Source organism: Myxocyprinus asiaticus, chromosome 32, assembly GCF_019703515.2.
Source record: "Myxocyprinus asiaticus isolate MX2 ecotype Aquarium Trade chromosome 32, UBuf_Myxa_2, whole genome shotgun sequence".
Classification (NCBI taxonomy): Eukaryota; Metazoa; Chordata; class Actinopteri; order Cypriniformes; family Catostomidae; genus Myxocyprinus; species Myxocyprinus asiaticus.
In genome coordinates this window covers 18,614,056-18,633,367 of record NC_059375.1, presented here as the reverse complement: position 1 = coordinate 18,633,367, position 19,312 = coordinate 18,614,056, and the positions used below count along the sequence as shown (strand labels likewise).

Below are 19,312 nucleotides of genomic sequence, written 5' to 3'. Positions count from 1 at the left end.
TCAGTGGGTCAGAAGTTTACATACACTAAGTTAACTGTGCCTTTAAGCAGCTTGGAAAATTCCAGAAAATGATATCAAGCCTTTAGACAATTAGCCAATTAGATTCTGATAGGAGGTGTACTGAATTGGAGGTGTACCTGTGGATGTATTTTAAGGCCTACCTTCAAACTCAGTGCCTCTTTTCTTGACATCATGAGAAAATCAAAAGAAATCAGCCAAGACCTCAGAAAACAATTGCCGTCTGGTTCATCCTTGGGAGCAATTTCCAAATGCCTGAAGGTACCATGTTCATCTGTACAAACAATAGTACGCAAGTCTATACACCATTGGACCACGCAGCCATCATACCGCTCAGGAAGGGACACACTCTGTGTTCTAGAGATGAACGTAGTTTAGTGTGAAAAGTACAAATCAATCCCAGAACAACAGCAAAGGACCTTATGAAGATGCTGGAGGAAACAGGTAGACAAGTATCTATATCCACAGTAAAACGAGTGATATATCAACATAACCTGAAAGGCTGCTCAACAAGGAAGAAGCCAATGCTCCAAAACGACCATAAAAAAGCCAGACTACAGTTCGCAAGTGCACATGGGGACAAAGCTCTTATTTTTTGGCATAATTTCCTCTGGTCTGATGAAACAAAAATTGAACTTTTTGGCCATGTTGACCATCATTATGTTTGGAGGAAAAAGGGTGAGGCTTCCAAGCGGAAGAACACCATCCCAACCATGAAGCATAGGGGTGGCATCATCATGTTTTGGGGGTGCTTTGCTGCAGGAGAGACTGGTGCACTTCACAAAATAGATGGCATCATGCAGAAGGAAAATTATGTGGATATATTGAAGACATCAGCCATGAATTTAAATCTCAAGACATCAGCCATGAATTTAAAGCTTGGTCGCAAATGGGTCTTCCAAATGTACATTGACCCCAAACAAACCTCCAAAGTTGTGGCAAAATGGCTTAAGGACAACAAAGTCAAGGTATTGAAGAGGCCATCACAAAGCCCTGATCTCAATTTGATACAAAAGCGTGTGCGAGTAAGAAGGCCTACAAACCTGACTCAGTTACACCAGTTCTGTCTGGAGGAATGGGCCAAAATTCCAGCAACTTATCGTAAGAAGCTTGTGGGAGGATACCCAAAATGTTTGACCCAAGTTAAACAATTTAAAGGCAATGTTACCAAATACTAACAAATTGTATGTAAACTTCTGACTCACTGGGAATGTGATGAAAGAAATAAAAGCTGAAATAAATCTTTCTCTCTACTATTATTCTGACATTTTACTTTCTTGAAATAAAGTAGTGAACCTAACTGACCTAAAACAGGGAATATTTTCTACAATTAAATGTCAGAAACTGTGAAAAACTGACTTGAAATGTGTTTGGCTAAGGTGTATGTAAACTTCTGACATCAACTGTAGCTCCAAAAACTTTTGTTTTGTTCCCAATTATGTCACCTGTAATGGAGTAAAACTGTGTGTTGATACAACAAAGCAATCAAAAGTTATAGCATTACAAAAATATTTTATACTAGTGTCAAATGTCTCAAAGTTTCCAAAAGCTGCTCCAAACAAATTAAACATAATAATTGTACATAAGAACTAATTACACATGCAAACACAAAAATGACTAAAATTATGCTCTCTTTCCAAAGCATGCAGTTCCATTCTGTGTCATTTGAGCCATCATTGAGTCTGTGTCATGTACTTGGCACCATCTCCTGGTGGCAATATGTAATTAGAGTGAACGATCCTCTCTGCCCATTTTTGGATGACTTCCACCTCTGGTTGCAGTGATCTGAATCTTAATGCGATTGGTTTAACATTTCCATGATGCTGGATAACGTACTACATAATTTACGATGAAGATCAAGGAAAGCTAACGTGTTTTTAGCCAGATGTGCACATTGTGCTTCGTGTGGATTATCTAATGATCTATGCATTCAGTTACATAGTAACTGTTGTTCATCGTAACGAGTGTTGGCTCATTTTAAAGATAATCACCTCTTCTAAGTAATGGTATGTGATATTTTATGCTCTGTTTATTTTTCATGAAGTTATAAGCGAAAATGTGGCATATTAGCAACACCTGTTTACATGTAACGTGTGTCAAAGACATATACTTAGCTATTACTCGCTATATTTGTCTGTGAGTAAAACAAATTGGCTGGTTGTATTCTACTCTTTGAGAGCTTTCCAATGATATATTTCACATGGTTATTTGATCAGTTTGATGTTTTACCGATTACAATAATATGTGCAGTGCAAAACTGTTAATAAATTATCAAAATGTAACACTTCTGATTTGTCAGCAAATTTCAAAGCACTTGTTCAGTTTTTGTCATAATGCCTACATGCATTGTAAACTACAGCTTCTAAGCTTTAAAAAGATACCTATTTTTGTTGGTCTGTCAAGACTGTAGTCATTAATATGCAGATATTTTAATTTTTCTCATGCCCATCTGAGCTTAAAGGGTTAAACGTTAAAATGCCACTAGATAGCGACAACAATAGATGGCCATGATAAATTTAACAGCTTTAAACATAATTAATGGATATCAGTTAATGCAATAACTTTGGCAGCCCTAAAATACTTAAAATAAAATAAAAACTGAAAAACTAAACTTAAACTAGGAAACACTGAAAAAATAAACTAACACCCATAGAGTGGAAACCAACACAAACTAAATTAAACAATAAATGGAAAACAAAATAGAAATAACTTAAAATTATTTTATATATATATATATATATATATATAAATATAAATTACAAATTTGTTTTTTTTAACTAATCAATCCTGGCAGACAATTGCTCTCCATCGAAAGAAATTCTAGAAGAACCAACAACTCTAATTCATTAGCCTGATGGAAAAGAGATGAGTAACTTAATCAGTACCAAATAACTTTGAGGATTTGCCACTTCTGATTTGATTATGACATGGGTTGATGGGCTGGGATTCTAGAGTACAACTGACTTTGATTAGTTTTGCTGCTGAAGGATATTGGTCGAGTTTCTCTTTCTGGGTCATGTTGTTGACTCTACCCTGCAGAGTGCGAATCCCGCGGATCCAGCGCTGCGCTTCCTCTTTAGTGTCACACTGGAGATCCAAGCTCTTCCTCCCTCCCTTGAACACAATGGTGAGACATTGCTCTTCTCGGAGCGAGCCAGCCAGGTTTCTCAACGTCTCAGATTGACAGCCTTCCCGCACACACTCCACGTCTGTCACAGTAACTGAAAGCAAAGGAAGAATTGTGCCAAATTATGTACAGTAAAAAGGCTGAATGTATTTTTAATCCGACATAACCAAGCTTAGATCAATCAAACATTGTAATTAATGCGTAATTGACACATCATCAGCACCAATATTTTGGGTTAAAATGTATACATTTAAAAAGTTTTAAATAAAGTATATACTGTAGCATGTCATGCCACCTGACACATCAACTTTCCAAAAGTATTTCATGTCAACTATCCTAATATTGTTAATATTGACAGTGAAACAAAAATAAGGAAACAAACATTGAATGAGCAAACACACAGACATCTTTGCTTTTCCAGTCTCTGTGTATAGGTCAATACACCAAATAAGCCAAAACAACCTCTAAAATTAGAAAATGCCTGTGCCAGTGTACAGGAGGTAGACAGCAGTGGCCTAAATCATTGCAGCATGTAAACTAGACTTTGTGATCTTTGTGCTCCCAGTGGTCCATCAGATACACAGAGTCTCTATATTTGTGTTCTGTCAACTGTTTAAATCGTTCATTTTCAATACAGAATATTTTGTTGATACTAAACCAAATGTTAGCTATGTTAACAGTCATTTTAATACTGATTCATAAAGAGCAATCCTTATACAGCCTGTGTTTGCATACCCTTATATATTACTGCAATTCAAACAGAAAGAACTCTATAAATAGACCTTTTTCACAGACTGTGATGACGCGTTTCCGCCTTATTTAGCAGCATAAATCTCGCAAATCTTTTCATATTATACATTTTTTAAATATTGAGTGTAAATTTATAGCATTATGCTTAATGTTATATTACCCTGGAATAGTTTAAAAAAATTAATTACTACAGCTGCGAGGGGGTTTCTATTACAGCTTCTGAGAGAGTGACAGTAAATTTGGCATCTTCTCCTATCTGATTTCTTAATCCACCGCTCTCTATTTTTTTTCCTTCTTCCGTAAAGTCATTCAAACATAATAATGGAATTTTTATTTTGCTCTTGGAGCAAATAGTTAAGTGAAAATAATATTTGATATGATCTCCCATTCACTACCATTCACCGCTGTCGAAGTTTACCCTGCAATCGTTTACTTCCGTGTTCCAAAACCCAGAGTGTGAAAAAGGTCTATAATCTCTCTGTTTATCTCTACATTGTGGTGCCAAAACAAAGAATTGTACATTTGAATATGTGCCATTTTTCACATTCAGCTGGGAAGTATCACATTGTTAAATAGCACAAGCTGAAGACATTAAAGGGTTGATCTACATAAATCATACATAAACAAATACACATTGTAAGGGCTTTATGAATAAAGGCACCTGCAGCACACACATCCAAAGGAGAATTGTATTGCCCAGAAGTTGTTCATTAATAGCTCAAAGGACTTAATGGAGTTCTCAGACATGTTTAGTATACTAATTATAAACTTTGACTCTAAACTTCTAAAATTCCTTCGGAAATATCTAAATAAACACAAACTGTTGAAGTGAAGTGCTATACATACATAGCTATAAACAGGGCCGTATCAAGGTAATCTGGGCCCCCTGACTGTATCTTGCTCTGGGCCCCTTTCCTATAAAAAAATACCGTTTAAAATTTGTTGTGGGGCCCCCTGGACCTTTGGGCCCCTGGAATTGTTACCACCTTTCACCCCACTAGCTACGGCCCAGGCTGTAAAATTGATGTGGATAGCTTAGCATGATAATATAGTCCAATATTTGAGTTCAAATTGAAATCTCTGACTTTTGATGGCAGACTTTGGTATCTTAGCAAATCTTAGCACAGTGTGATACATTAAAGGAATATTCCGGGTTCAATACAAGTTAAGCTCAATCAACAGCATTTGTAGCATAATGCTGATTACCACAAAAATTTATTTTGACTCGTCCCTCCTTTTCTTGAAAACAAGAAGCAAAAATCAAGTTCATAGCGAGGCACTTACAATGGAAGTGAATGGGGCAATTTTTGGGGGGTTTAAAGGCAGAAATGTGAAGCTTATAAGTTTATGAAAGCACTTACATTAATTCTTCTTTTAAAACTTGTGTATTTGAGCTGTAAAGTTGTTTAAATCATAATTTTTACAGTCATTTTAGGGTTTGGTGACATCACATTTAGCAAAATTGGCTATAACTTTACATGGAAAAGTTAGTAAGCGATTTTATCACACTAAAATCATGTTAACAGGCATATTGTTTATGTCTTGTGGCTACACTTTTGAAACAGTGAGTATTTTAACGTTTACAGATTGGCCCCATTCACTTCCATTGTAAGTTCCTCACTGGAACCCAGATTTTTTATTTTTTTAAAGAAAAGGAGTGATGAGTCAAAATACTTTTTTGTGGTAATCAACATTATGCCACAAATGCTGTCAATTGAGCTTAGCTTGTACTGAACCCAGAATATTCCTTTAAGATTTCTTCTGAAACTCTAGCGGAGACACATTTGAGGTAACAGGGGTCGATTTCTCCACACACACACACACACACACACACACACACACACACACACACACACACACACAAACTCAAAGATAGCAGAGACTTGAGCAAAAGTCTCCATTTGCTCTCCATTTAATCTTTTTGCTGTCTAGAAGTCGAAGAAAAACATAGATACATTAAAAAGATCTCATTTTTTATTTTTCTTACCTACAGGCACACACACACACACACACACACACACATACAACGTTAGCATACAAGTGGGTGTTCACACACATGCCTCAGCCACATCACACAAAACATAATCTTTCTAACTAGAAGCAATTATAGACCATATTTCTAATTTCAGCCATGTGGCACAGTTGCCAGAGCAATGATTATTATTCATGTGAACTATATGGAGCAAACCATAAAGTGAAGGGCTGCTCTCTTCCCACCCAGCTAGACTGTAATTAGAGCGTACAGTGAAGCTTAGAGGACTCTAAACTCTAGACCCCCTCTAAACTGTAAATAGACCTGCCCTGTAATGACAGTCAGTGCTGTGGTCTGTTTATATAGCCATAATTAGGAGGTATATTTACAGGGAGGGGCTCTTACAGTGCCAGAGCACACAGTACAGAACATCACTTATCATCTATTCACCTACAGATATATAAAAGCCTTATAACATTTGCTTTAGTGCATAAACACACATAAATGCTGAGTTTGGCAACTCACAGGACTGCTGAGACTTGGCTTTGCTGGAGCTCTTGTTGGATTCACACCAGACCGTGATTCCATCATCCAGCAACTTTAGCATGCGCTTCCTCTGCCAGCGTGGAGATCGCACCTTCATCATGGAAGAGCCCTGCAGCATCATCTTCACATCCTCATCAGCCTGGACCCCTGCAGGAGGTCATTTTTAGAAAGGACTGATGATTGTAGTGCTCTTAAAGGGATAGTTCACACAAAAATGTACTTTTATTCATGTCGTTTTAAACCTGTGTGACTTTTTTCCTCTTAGAACACAAAATGAGATGTTCAGCAGAATGTATCGGGACTGAAAGTCTCAGTCACCATTCACTTTCATTGTATGGAGAAAAAAACAGCATTAACATTCTTTGAAAATTCTCCTTTGTTTCATATGGTTTGGAGTGACGTGAGGGTGAGTAAATGAAGATAGAATTTTCCTTCTTGGGTGCACTAATTCTTTTAAGGTGTTAGTAAGCAAAGCTATAAGGATAATATGAAATTAAGCACAATATGAATTTAAAGGAATAGTTCCCCCAAAAATGAATATTCTCTCATCATTTACTCACTCACCCAGAGGTGTATATCTTTCTTTCTTCTGCAGAACACAAACTAAGATATTTAAAAGAATATTTCAGCTCTATATATTCAAACAATGTAAGTGAATGGTGACCAAAACTTTGAAGCTCAAAAAAGCACATAAAGAAAGCATAAAAGTAATCCACACAACTCCAGTGGTTAAATCCATGTCTTCTGAAGTAATATGATAGGTATGGGTGAGAAACAGATCAATATTTAAGTCCTTTTTTACCACAAATTCTCTTCCCTGCCCAGTATGTGGTGATATGCATGAAAAATGTGAATAGCCAAAAAAAAAATAAAATAAATAAAATAAAAAAGAATGTAGAAGTGAAAATGGAGATTTATAGTAAAACAAATATTGAATTTTTTTTTTAAACAGTATTGTTCTGTTTCTCACCCAAAACCAACTGGATCACTTTAGAAGACATTGATTAAACCACTGGAGTCATATGGGTAACTTTTATGCTGCCTTTATGTGCTTTTTGGACCTTCAAATTTCTGGTCACCATTAACTTGCATTGTATGGATAGAGCTGAAATATATATATATATATATTTATCTTTGTTTGTGTTCAGCAGAAGAACATAAGTCGTACCCATCTGAGATGGCATGATGGTGAGTAAATTATGAGAAAATCGTCATTTTTGGGTGAACTATCCCTTTAAGTTCATACTGAAGTTCAAACTTGAAAACCTTGCACAAACCACTAGGCCATGTCTCTAAGTACTGTATGTCTTTGTACTTTCTAAAGTTTCAAATGAAGAAAGATCCTATGATGTCCAAGAATTCTTCTTTTTACCGCTTATTAAAACAAAGGCTTTTACATCACCTATTCAAAATTAGAGTGTAACTGTAATAACATATCTAATGTGAGTCAAGGGTAAAATAATTTTATTTCCTATCCAACCATTTTCTGAAACTGTTCTTTTATCGAAGAGCCTCACATTCCCCTTGGGCTCTCCACTGATCAGAAATAATCCCTTTTAAACTCTAAAAAAAAACAGCTCAACTGAACTACATTTCTGTTAACAAAGGGACCACTGTAACAAGACAAGTCATGGGTCACAATCTGGTAATAATCAATGATATGATGCAGATGATGCATTTACAACTTGCTCTTTTTTTTAGGTCAAATGACTATGACACTAAAAAAATGCTGGGTTAAAAGTAACCCAAATTAGATTGCTTTTAGCCCAGCCGCTGTTTAAATATGGTACAGAACACGCTGGGCTAAATTAACCCAGCAAGTTGGGTTGTTCATTTTAACCCAGCAAATGGGTTATTTATTCAACCCAAATTCAGGTTCATTTGTAGAGGAATTCTGGGTGAATTTGATCTCATGAGTGGGTTAACATTTTTTGATTGTTTTATCCTTAAAAAATATTGTAAAATAAACCACACCATAAACAAATGTGTAAACATGGTAGCTCCTTTATTTTTGGATGAATATAAATACATTCAATTTAAACTTTTTTACAAATGTTTTTATAAACAGCATGTAGAACAATGGAGTAACATTTATAATGAATATTAAATACACTAGGCATTAAAAATATTAAACACCCATTGTATTATTAAAAGGAAAGTTCACACAAAAATAAAAAATCTCTCATTTACTCACCTTCATTCCAGATGTGTATGCCTTTCTTATGCGTCTAAAATTATTTGTTTTTGTTCAGAATATCTCAGATCTGTTGGTTCATTATATGCAAGTGAATAGTGGTCAGAACTTTGGAACTCTAAAAAGTACATAAGGGCAGCATGAATGTAATCTATAAGACTCCAGTTGTTAAATCCATGTTTTTAAAAGTGATATGATAGATGTGGGTGAGAAACAAAATTATTTAAGTCCTTTGATACTCTAAATCTCCACTTTCACATCTGAAAGAAAAACTAAACAGGTGTCACGTTTGACTTTTAGATGTGAAAGTGAAGATTTATAGTGAAGAAAAAAGGAACTTAAATTATGTGTTTCTCACTTTCAGTCATTTAACCACTGGAACCATATGGATTACATTTATGATGCATTTATGTGCTGTTTGGAGTTTCAAATTTTGATCACCATTCAGTTGCACTGTATGGACCTACAGAGCTGAGATATTCTTCTAAAAATCTTCCTAAGTAAGACATACACATCTGGGATGGCATGAGAGGGAGTAAATGATGAAAGTATTTTCATTTTTGGGTGAACTAGCCCTTTAAATGTCTATTACTAGAACACTTATATAAGGAATTAATAAAATTAATAAAATGAAAATAAGAATTCAAATTTTCTATGTGCAGGCCTGTTTTGCTAAGTGTAGGATTTAGGGGAATAAGGCCTTGACATCTCAGCCTGCTGGAGGTACTCCACCATATTTGTTCCAACCTACAAAAAGACAATTAGAAAGAAAAGCAAAAGGTTAAAGAAAGATATCAACCCATAATGTTAGCTATCTAACAGACAGTCATCAGAATACTGGAAGGATGGTTAATAACTGTAAATGTTTCTGTGCAAGGACAGGTTTATGTTTGCACCAGTATGTGATTTTTCACACAAGTGTTTGCCTAACTGGTGATGGTTTTAAAGTACAAATAAAAACTCTAGAAAAAATATTAGATTCTAATATTCGATGGCTCATAATTTATTTATTCATTAATAGTTACCTTATTTTTGTCTGCTCTAAATTCATATGTTTTCAATGTTTACCATGCACACCAACGCTTTTCATGTTTTGGACAATCCTCCGCATGATGCTTGCGTGAAGTCCGTGAAGCGAGTGTTGTGAAAGGCCTTTGTATCAGAGACGCACCACTTATGGCAAGCCGAATTGACTTTTATTCATTCGCAGGATATGAATTGTTGATATCAACAATTCAGTTTTCACTAGTTAAAATTCTAATTCTTGATATGAAGAATGTAATTTTCACTAGTTGATATGCCAATTGTTGATATCAATAATTACATTTCCTCTAGTAAAAATGTGAATACTTGATATAAAAAACGATGTCATCACTCACAGAAATCACATTCTTGATATCAAAATGGAATTTCAACTAGTAAAAACCATAATTTTTATATATCTATAATTGAATTTTCACTAGTAATGTTTCACACCGATATGTCATTCACTCCTATTCAAAACGCAATTATTGATATCAAAAATTTGTTTCTTACTAGTTGAAAGTCAAATTTCACATATCAACAATTATTTTCTTACTAGTAAAAAACATAATTTTTGATATCAAGAATGTAATTTCTACTAGTGGAAATGGCAATTTTTTATATCAACAATTGAATTCCAACTAGTAAAAATGCTCATTTTTGATTCAGATTAGTGACTAGTGACTATTTTCATTTCTGATATCTATAATGTAGTGTTGTCAAAAGTACCGGTACTTTGGTACCAAGTCGGTACTAAAATAAAAGAGATGTAACAATACCAGTGTTTCTGCAGTACCAGTAGTACCGAGCACCGACTCACAGTATGGTACGGTCTGGTACCAGCGCGCAGTATGTCTGACACACGACAGCTTTAAAATGCCCACAGGCTTATTTTGAACGCGTACTCTGTTACTCCTTCTACATGGAAATGGACTATTAATCAAATTAAATCGTGACGTCCTGCAATCTTACTGTGGATGAGCTGCGTACTTTAAATAAATCTGACTGCTCATCCACTAGAAACTCCACAGACTTTGAGAATCATTCATGTTGTATCAGATGACAGAGCAGAGTACTAATCTACCGTGAACCACGCAGCACATGTAAAATATATATTTATATAATCACAGCATTTGCTCTTTAATCTCAGCTCAGCTTTATTTAGATCGCATTTAAAACAACAGTTGACCAAAGTGCTTCACATTAATACAATATAAAACATAACATTTCAAAATGACCACATACACAAACACCAGTAATGTAAAATACAAACACTCCATTACTGTGTCCTACATTTCATTTGTCAGACTCAAAGGCCAGTGTAAAGAGATGAGATTTCAGATGTGACTTAAAAATCTTCAATGATCACACTGTGCTGTGTCGCAAACTGTTTATCTGGAAAAGTGAAGCATCCGGCAAAAAACACACGTCATAATAAAAGCATGATTCAAAATATAATCTAGATGCCTGAAATTGAAGAAATTTAATAAAAATATATTAAAACTTTATAGTAAAATGTAATATTCACTATAATAATAATAATATGAATAATTAACCAATATATCACAAGCAAAAAACAAAAAACAAATGCAATGACATATTGGAAAGTTCTATTTTCACTTGTTAAAAGTTTTAAAAATGTATTGATTAGACACCAATTTGATGATGAAATTAAATGAAACTTTAAAAAAATTTCTGGAAAATAATAATTATTAAACTATAATTTATATATATATATATCTATTTCAGTGTATCTGATATCAACATTTTGGCAATAAGATGAACCCCCATCTGAAGCTTAGTTAATACGTCCCATAAAAATAACTGTGAATTTCCATAATGTTAAATACATTTATGTTATTATGCGCTATTGTAACACCTATTCCTCCTCAATTTTGGCTTCTAGCAGGTAAGAAGACTTTTTCCTTGGGCAGACAGCAGCAGATGGGAGGCGTTTAGCACAGGGAGCGATTTTTTCATTACTGGTTTCATGTCAGAAAAAGCATGAAAGAGTGATGTCAATTTTAAACGCTCATTAAAAACAATAAAATTATAGCTAAGACTAATTATTCAGACAAAAGGCACGCGGACTGCACGATGACCCTTATTTATGAATAATGAGCAGTATACTGCAGTATTCATGAAAGTTTTAGTTTATAAAATGTTAGTTGGAATGAATAAAAATTTACACCTGCTCCTTCTGTACTCCCTTAATCCCATTCGCCATTACATTTATTAATACGTCATGAAAACAAATGTATTACAATATCATACAATTTATTCAATATAAAAAATAATATATTATATTCAATATATGAGACTAAACTCCCAGTCAGCATATGATGTGGATTGCGATCTCTTATGCCTCGTCCATTAGAGACAACACCTCGCAACAGCACCAGTTTTGTGCCCAGCAACAAATATTTTCTGTGTATGGCATGTGTAGTTTGAGTGGTTGTTCGGGACAATATTTAATTAAAATTAATCCAAATATGAAGAGCGGTACCAACTGTTATTCTGGCTAAAAGGATTAAGTTAGTACAGAAGACGGTGCAGGTTGGCCAATCAGATGAATGGGGCGTTGCAGTGCCGCCCAGATATGCAAATCTAATATTCTTTTTATTTTTTATTTTTTTTTAATTTAACAATGAACAATAAAGAAAAATTTAAATGAATTCTCATTTTATGTTTCTCAAACATAAAAAGAGCTGTTTTTACCCACATGGAATGTCTCCCTCCATTTTTTAACCTGCTACAAAAGTGGATGCATGGGGAAACCAGTTCTCATTCATATTCATAAACTCATTACCATTGCTATTCTTACCTGTTAAAATGTTATTTCTAGATATCGATTATATTATTTTTACTAGTTGACATCACATTTAAGATATCAGTAATTCCATTTTCACAAGTTGCAAAGGCTGGTTTAGATATCAAGGCAAGTTGAAATTCCATTTTTGATATCAAGAATGTGATTTCTGCGCGTGATGACGTCATTTTTTATATCAAGTATTCACATTTTTACTAGTGAAAATGTAATTATTGATATCAACATTTGGAATTTCAACTAGTGAAAATTTCATTCTTGATATCAAGAATTAGAATTTTAACTAGTGAAAATTTAATTGTTGATATCAACAATTCATATCCTGCAAATGAATAAAAGCTAAAACGGCTTGCCATACACCGCTTGTGTCCGGTGTAGACAGGGCGATACAGGGTATGAATTAAATTAATCATGTAGGTGATATATTTTAGATTCAAAACGGCAAATTTCATCGAAAGGAGACATTTGCATTACTAAAAAAAAGTAAATAAATCTATTCATTGTCCAGTGGGCAATACAGACTAGCAAAGCCAAAGCTCACGAAACTAGTGTGACATCTAATAACAGTTGATGTCATATGAGCTGTCCAGTTCTGATTATGGAACGGTATATTTGCATTTTCTGGTGTACAGTAATGATATTATAGATAAATACACTGACACAAACCTTATTTCACGAAATAAATCGTCCAATTTGTCCGCGCTCACTCCTGAAGATGATCCAAAAAGCCCGCGTCAGGTAACTCATCAGCTGGGCTGTTCTGAAGCCACCTGGATTGTCGAATTGTGGTGTGGGGAGGGGTGTATAGTTCCAACTGTCAGGGAAAATGACCCAGCCACTAACCCAGAGGCTGGGTTACACAAAAACTACCCAACAGAGAGAAAATAACCCAATAAAATGACCCAACAGGTTGGAAAAAATACCCTAGCATATTTTAGAGTGTACTGAGTCCTTAAGAGTACCCTATTAAGCCCTAATACAATCAGCTTGCACTTTAGTCTGAGGAGTGATCAATGAACTGCATGAAATGGATCCCAAAGGAGTATTTCCTTTAATTCTACAGCTACAGCTATGTTTTGAGGATTCAGTAATTACAGCACAGGGAGTAAGGCATAGCAAATTATATACATGGCTGGAGTAGAGGAGGGCTGCTATTTAATATCTGATCAGTTCTGAAATTAGGGACCATATTTTTAACACAGACACTACATCACACATAAGGAGACAGACAACAATATGAGGCATGTGGATTATATATTTTAGTTTAACTATATAAACCATGAAATATGATGTTAATATACCAAACTAGCTACTTAACAAAAATCTATATTTGTTGCTACAACATGTAACAACATAAGATGCAATGCCAAAATTCATCAAAAGATGCATTTTCATTGGCCAGGCTAATAAACACCTATTTATTGTTTTTTAATTAGGGTGGCTTTATTGCTTTACATTTTTCAACATTAAAATCACTGCCACTTTACAGTGTAGCCTACCAGGGCCATTTCTGAATATATTAATTACACAAAATGGAAAATGTAACAATAAATTCACAAATAAATAACAATAAATTACCAATAAATAACTATAAAAATGAACAGCAAATTACTATAAACAACAATAAAATCTTTAATAAAAAAATAAAAAACTGACCTTGCTTGAGGGGCTCGGGGGCCCTAAGCATCTGCTAATACTGCTTATAGCTAGAAAGGCCCTGTAGCCTACATATCTTATGGATGTATGTGCATTAACTTTGCATAGTGCTTGTCTTGTAGTGACTCATCGACTGGTTCTATCCTTGCAAATTTCTAGGGTAACGAGAATAGCATTGAGTAAAGATAATAGAAACTATACACAGGGTTGGGAGGGTTACTTTTGAAATGTATTCCACTACAGATTACAGAATACATGCTGTAAAATGTAATTTGTAACATATTTCATTAGATTACTCAAGGTCAGTAACGTATTCTAAATACTTTGGATTACTTCTTCAGCACTGGTAGATTTTTTCACTTGTTTTGACTATAAAAACTCTGCCAGTACAGTAAGACAAAATACACATGTTAAAAATACATTCTCTGCAAAACATAAATATCTTATGCAGTGTTGTTTCTAAAACAAGATAAATCAAATTGATCTTATTTTAAGGATTTTTAGATATTTTTACAGGAAAACAATACAAAAATTATTATCAAGAATAAGATTTTTGTCCTAATATCAAAGTTCTTATTAGAAAAAAAGAAATGATGATCGACGTGAATTTTCTTGATAAAAAATATGATCGTGTCTGGTAACGTGCATGTAAAATGGCTTGAAATAACATTTTAGCTTAGCGTAAAGCTGACAATTTACACAAGGTTTATTTCCATTTCTTCTGCTCCAAATTTACTTCAAACGTACTTCTCTGTCTGCTCGTATGAATGTAACACATCATAAGAAAGTGTTTCACCGCTGTTCAAATGCACTTTGGATCACATCATTTATATGTATAAATGTTTTCCATCTGAAAGGACTAAATATTCAATGAAACAAATTACAATAAAATGCAAAGTAATCTCTTCAGTAATCAAAACACTTTTTGAATGTAACTGTATTCTAATTACCAATAATTTAAATTGTAACTGTAGTGGAATACAGTTACTTATATTTTGTATTTTAAATACGTAATCCCGTTACATGTATTTCGTTACTCCCCAACCCTGCCTATAACTAAATACTGTATCTAAAGTTAACATATTCCAATTAGACTTTCCTCATTCCCTCGATTCTGTCTTAAGAAACCTAAGCATTTTGTGACTAAATGATCTCAAACCTGTTGAGGAACTGAGATGCAATAACCACACACAGATTTACCAGCACAAAACTGACTGGGCTCTTTGTAGTCCGCATTTCAAAAATAGTAGTCAAGTCAAGTCATTTTTTATTTGTATATTACTGTCTAAGTGGCAGTAATGGGTTGCGCATGCTCTAGAATGAGCATCCTGAAAATAAATTCTGAGGTGTGATGTAAAAACATATAAAACATTTCTGATGGATGCTGAGGAAAAGCCGTTTTTGAACAATTCAATTTTAATAATTTTTTTTTAGAGATAATAATAATAATAATAATAATAATAATAATAATAATACAATCCCAGATGTTACTGAACATCTTACCCAGATTTTTCAAGGGGTCGTCTGATTTCGGTTGGGACGTCCCAGCTTCATTCCTCCCTTTACCGTTCTTCAACATGACGCAGTTTTGGTCCTCTTGCGCCTTATAGCTGGAGGGTTTATGTGGATAAAAACACAGTTGTCTCTTCAGTCACTCTGCAGTTCTGACTCCGTTTTTCTAACTGTAGGTTATATGTTTCATGAAGCAGCATAGGCACTGCCTCTATCTGATGAGGTCATGAATGTTAAAGAGCTGAAAATGACATGAGTACCGTTAGAATGGATCGGTTTGCTTTGCTCTAGATTAGTTTTTTTTGTTTTTTTCAGCAACCGTACGATATAAGCACATTCTGACCTACGCAAATATAACGGTGCTGCATAAAAGCGTTTAAAGCACAAATTTAGGTTTCGAATGAAGATGATCTGCTCTATCTACAGTAAATGCGCTAAAAACCCCAAGGAATTACTGGATCCATCGATGTATGTTCAGAGCACATCCAAAGAGATTAGACACAGACATAAAATAAACATGGAATACGACGATTGTAAACTCAATTTAAAACTCATTAATCAAAACACACCATTATAAACCCACCGACCGTATATAGCAAACGGGCTTATCGCGGCTGGACTCTCCCGTCTACATGATTACTTCTTACCATAGATATCTTTGTGCTGAAATGAGGATTTTCTAACAAAATGTCTCCCTCTAGCGTTTTCAGTTTTAAAACAATAAACTGAATCTATCAAAGCTAATAAGCTAGAATCTGATTTCAAGCCCAACGCACACAGTGACAGTCTGATATTTAATGAATGCGATTTAAACGTATACACGATGTATATTATATTCATTTGTTTGTTTTTTAATTAAAAAGATTCTACAATGTCGTTGGGGAATAACGTGTCCTTTAAATGAACAGGCTCGACACCTTCACCACATCCTGTAGCCATGAATAAATTCATTACAGTAATATATATGGGTCACTGACAAACAAGGTTGTCTGGAATGAAAAATATATATATATTTTTACAAATCTAGTTTAAAACACGTGTAAAAAGCTCGTACAAATTTAATCTTTGTGCCCATGCTGATTTAATGTCTTTAAACATTTCAAGCGGTGTAACCATCATGTGAAATGTACTTGCACCTTGAATTTAAATGGGTGTACACAGCATCATTAATTTAAAAAAAGTGTAAAAAAAAAACAAATTTTCAAAGTAAAATATAAATATATACATTTACTTTTACATAATAAAAATTTGGGAATTTATAATTGTGTGTCCAGCACTCATACATTTTATTGTGTATATTGAACTATTTACCCATTTTTATCCACTATACATATATATATATGTACACATTTTCACATAACCATAACACTAATTTTAAGCAAAGTTTAGGGATGGTAGTGATTGTTTTGCCTTTCTGTTAATTGTGCCCAAATATAAATTGACCCCTTGGGGATTAATAAAGTTGTATGAAAAAAATCTAATGTATATTAATTATGTAAAAGTATATATAGGCTATATAAATAATTTTTCAAAGATCATGAATTTTTGAGTCACAAATATTAAGTCATTTTCTTTGGGTTACTCCGTTTAATCTGAAAAAAATGTGCCTTTTCATAAAATTATTATTATATTATTATTTTGTATCTTTTAATAAACTTCACACACAGTCATGAGGGTTTACAGGGGTCCTTTCTGTTAATAATAATCTTATTAAAAATATTTATAAATTTTTTGCACATGACAACAAAATGGTTACCTGCATATTGGTTACACACCTGACTATGATTTGGTGTACAACAGTTTGTTACAAAGGCGAGACAAAGAGACCCAAGGGCAGAGGAACAGTTCAAAGGATTTATTAACAATAAATGATAACTTCAGCAGATCCAGGTGAAGTATGGAGATCCTGCAGTAGAAGGCAATGGGTGTGTTTGTCAATGAGTGCGCGGCGACCGCGCAGTGAGTTGATCCGTAAGGAATCCTTCGTGAAGAATGTGTTTGTAGGCGAGTGTATGTGTTGTGGTAGTCAGGAGCAGATTCGTGAGGAATCTTCCGTTGAAGAGATTTGGATGAAGAGAACAGGCGTACAGCAAACTGGAAGGCAACCACACTCCCGAAACACAGGCAGAGATGGGCAAACAAAACAGATACACGAGACAGGACCAACTAGACAGAGAGAGCGAGGTGAGTTACTTCAACACCAAACAACAATCTAGCAAAGAACATGACACAACGAAGGGTTTAAATGGGCAGTGAATTAGTGGAGAGACAGGTGCTGCTAGCATGCTAATTAGTGGTGTGATCAGCGTTCCCATGGGAACAATCAGCGCCAAAGACACATGAGGGAGAGAAATAACAAAACAAACAGAACAGACCGACGAACTCACCGGAACCGTGACCGTGGAACGTAAAACCGGTTTGATCTTGGAAACATGAAAAACGGGATGGATGTGTTTGAGGTAAAGAGGTAATTTGAGATGGACCACCACCAGACAAATGATCTTGGCAATGGGAAACGACCCGATAAACTTGGGACCCAGCTTACGTGAGGGGAGTTGAAGTGGAATGTCCTTAGAGGACAACCAGACCTTCTGACCACACACGTAAGCTTGGAGCTTAAACCAGTGCCGGTCTACCGACCTTTTAACGTGAGCGCCAGTCCTCTGCTGGGAACAGAGGGGGCTGGAAACCGAGGCTACACTGGAAGGGTTTTAACCCCGTAGATGATGACTGCAAGGAGTTGTGGGCATACTCAACCCAGACTAAATGATCGCTCCACGAAGACGGATTACGAGAGGCCACAAAGTGCAGGGTTTTCTCAAGTTACTTATTTGCCCGCTCCACTTGCCCATTTGTCTGGGGGTGGAACCCAGAGGACAAACTCACAGTAGCCCCCAGCTGTCGGCAGAATTCTGCCTAAAAACGTGACCACATCAACCAGGAGGCCATGATTGCGGAAGATGTGGTTAATGACTGCCACTGCTGTCTCCCTCGCTGCGAGTAATTTTGGGAGGGGAATTAAATGAGCCGCCTTCGAGAACTGGCCACAACAGTCAAAACAACTGTGTTGCCATGGGAAGGGGGGAGACCAGTAACAAAATCCATGGCTATGTGCAAACAGGGTCTCGAAGGGACTGACAGTGGTTGGAGGAGCCCGGCCAGGGTGTTACTGGAGGTCTTATTAGTCGCGCAAATGGGACAAGCGGCTATGAAACGGCGTACGTCCTGCGCTAGCGATGGTCACCAGAATCGCTGTCTAATGAGCGTCTTGGTGGGAGTAGGCTGTAATTACGAATAAACCTACGATAGAAATTAGAGAACCCCAGAAACCTCTGTAAAGCCTTGTGAGAATCTGGGGTTGGCCAATCGGAGACAGCTCTGACCTTTACAGGGTCCATGCGGACTCTCTCGGACGAAATGATGAACCCCAGGAACGGAACCGACATGAAAAGCGCACATCTCCGCCTTGACGAACAGCTGATTCTCTAGCAGTTGCTGAAGCACTTGCCTGATGTGCTGAACATGGTCCTGGATATTCTGGGAGAAGATCAAAATATCATCTAAATAGACAAACACAAAATGGTCGACCATGTCTCTAAGCACATCATTCATGAGACCCTGGAAGACAGCTTGGACGTTGACCAATCTGAAAGGCATAACCAAATATTCTAAATTCCCCCTATGGGT

At 35.5% G+C, this 19,312-nt stretch overlaps 1 protein-coding gene across 4 annotated transcripts in view; it reads right to left on the bottom strand.

Annotated features, from left to right (window-relative positions):
* plcd3b (phospholipase C, delta 3b) overlaps positions 1-16,286 on the bottom strand; it is a 37,347-nt gene extending 21,061 nt beyond the window's left edge. The window contains exons 1-4 of one of the 4 annotated variants that reach the window (XM_051667452.1): positions 16,195-16,286; positions 15,617-15,723; positions 6,393-6,560; positions 3,011-3,239 (exon numbers count right to left, since the gene is read on the bottom strand). In XM_051667452.1, coding sequence (XP_051523412.1) covers positions 3,011-3,239; positions 6,393-6,560; positions 15,617-15,692 — 473 coding nt within the window. In that variant the 5' untranslated portion in view covers positions 15,693-15,723; positions 16,195-16,286. Of the gene's footprint in view, positions 1-3,010; positions 3,240-6,392; positions 6,561-15,616; positions 15,724-15,885 lie in introns of all 4 variants that reach the window. The other 3 variants (XM_051667454.1, XM_051667451.1, XM_051667453.1) reach the window with 3 other exon arrangements.
* Between the last annotated feature and the right edge of the window lie 3,026 nt (positions 16,287-19,312).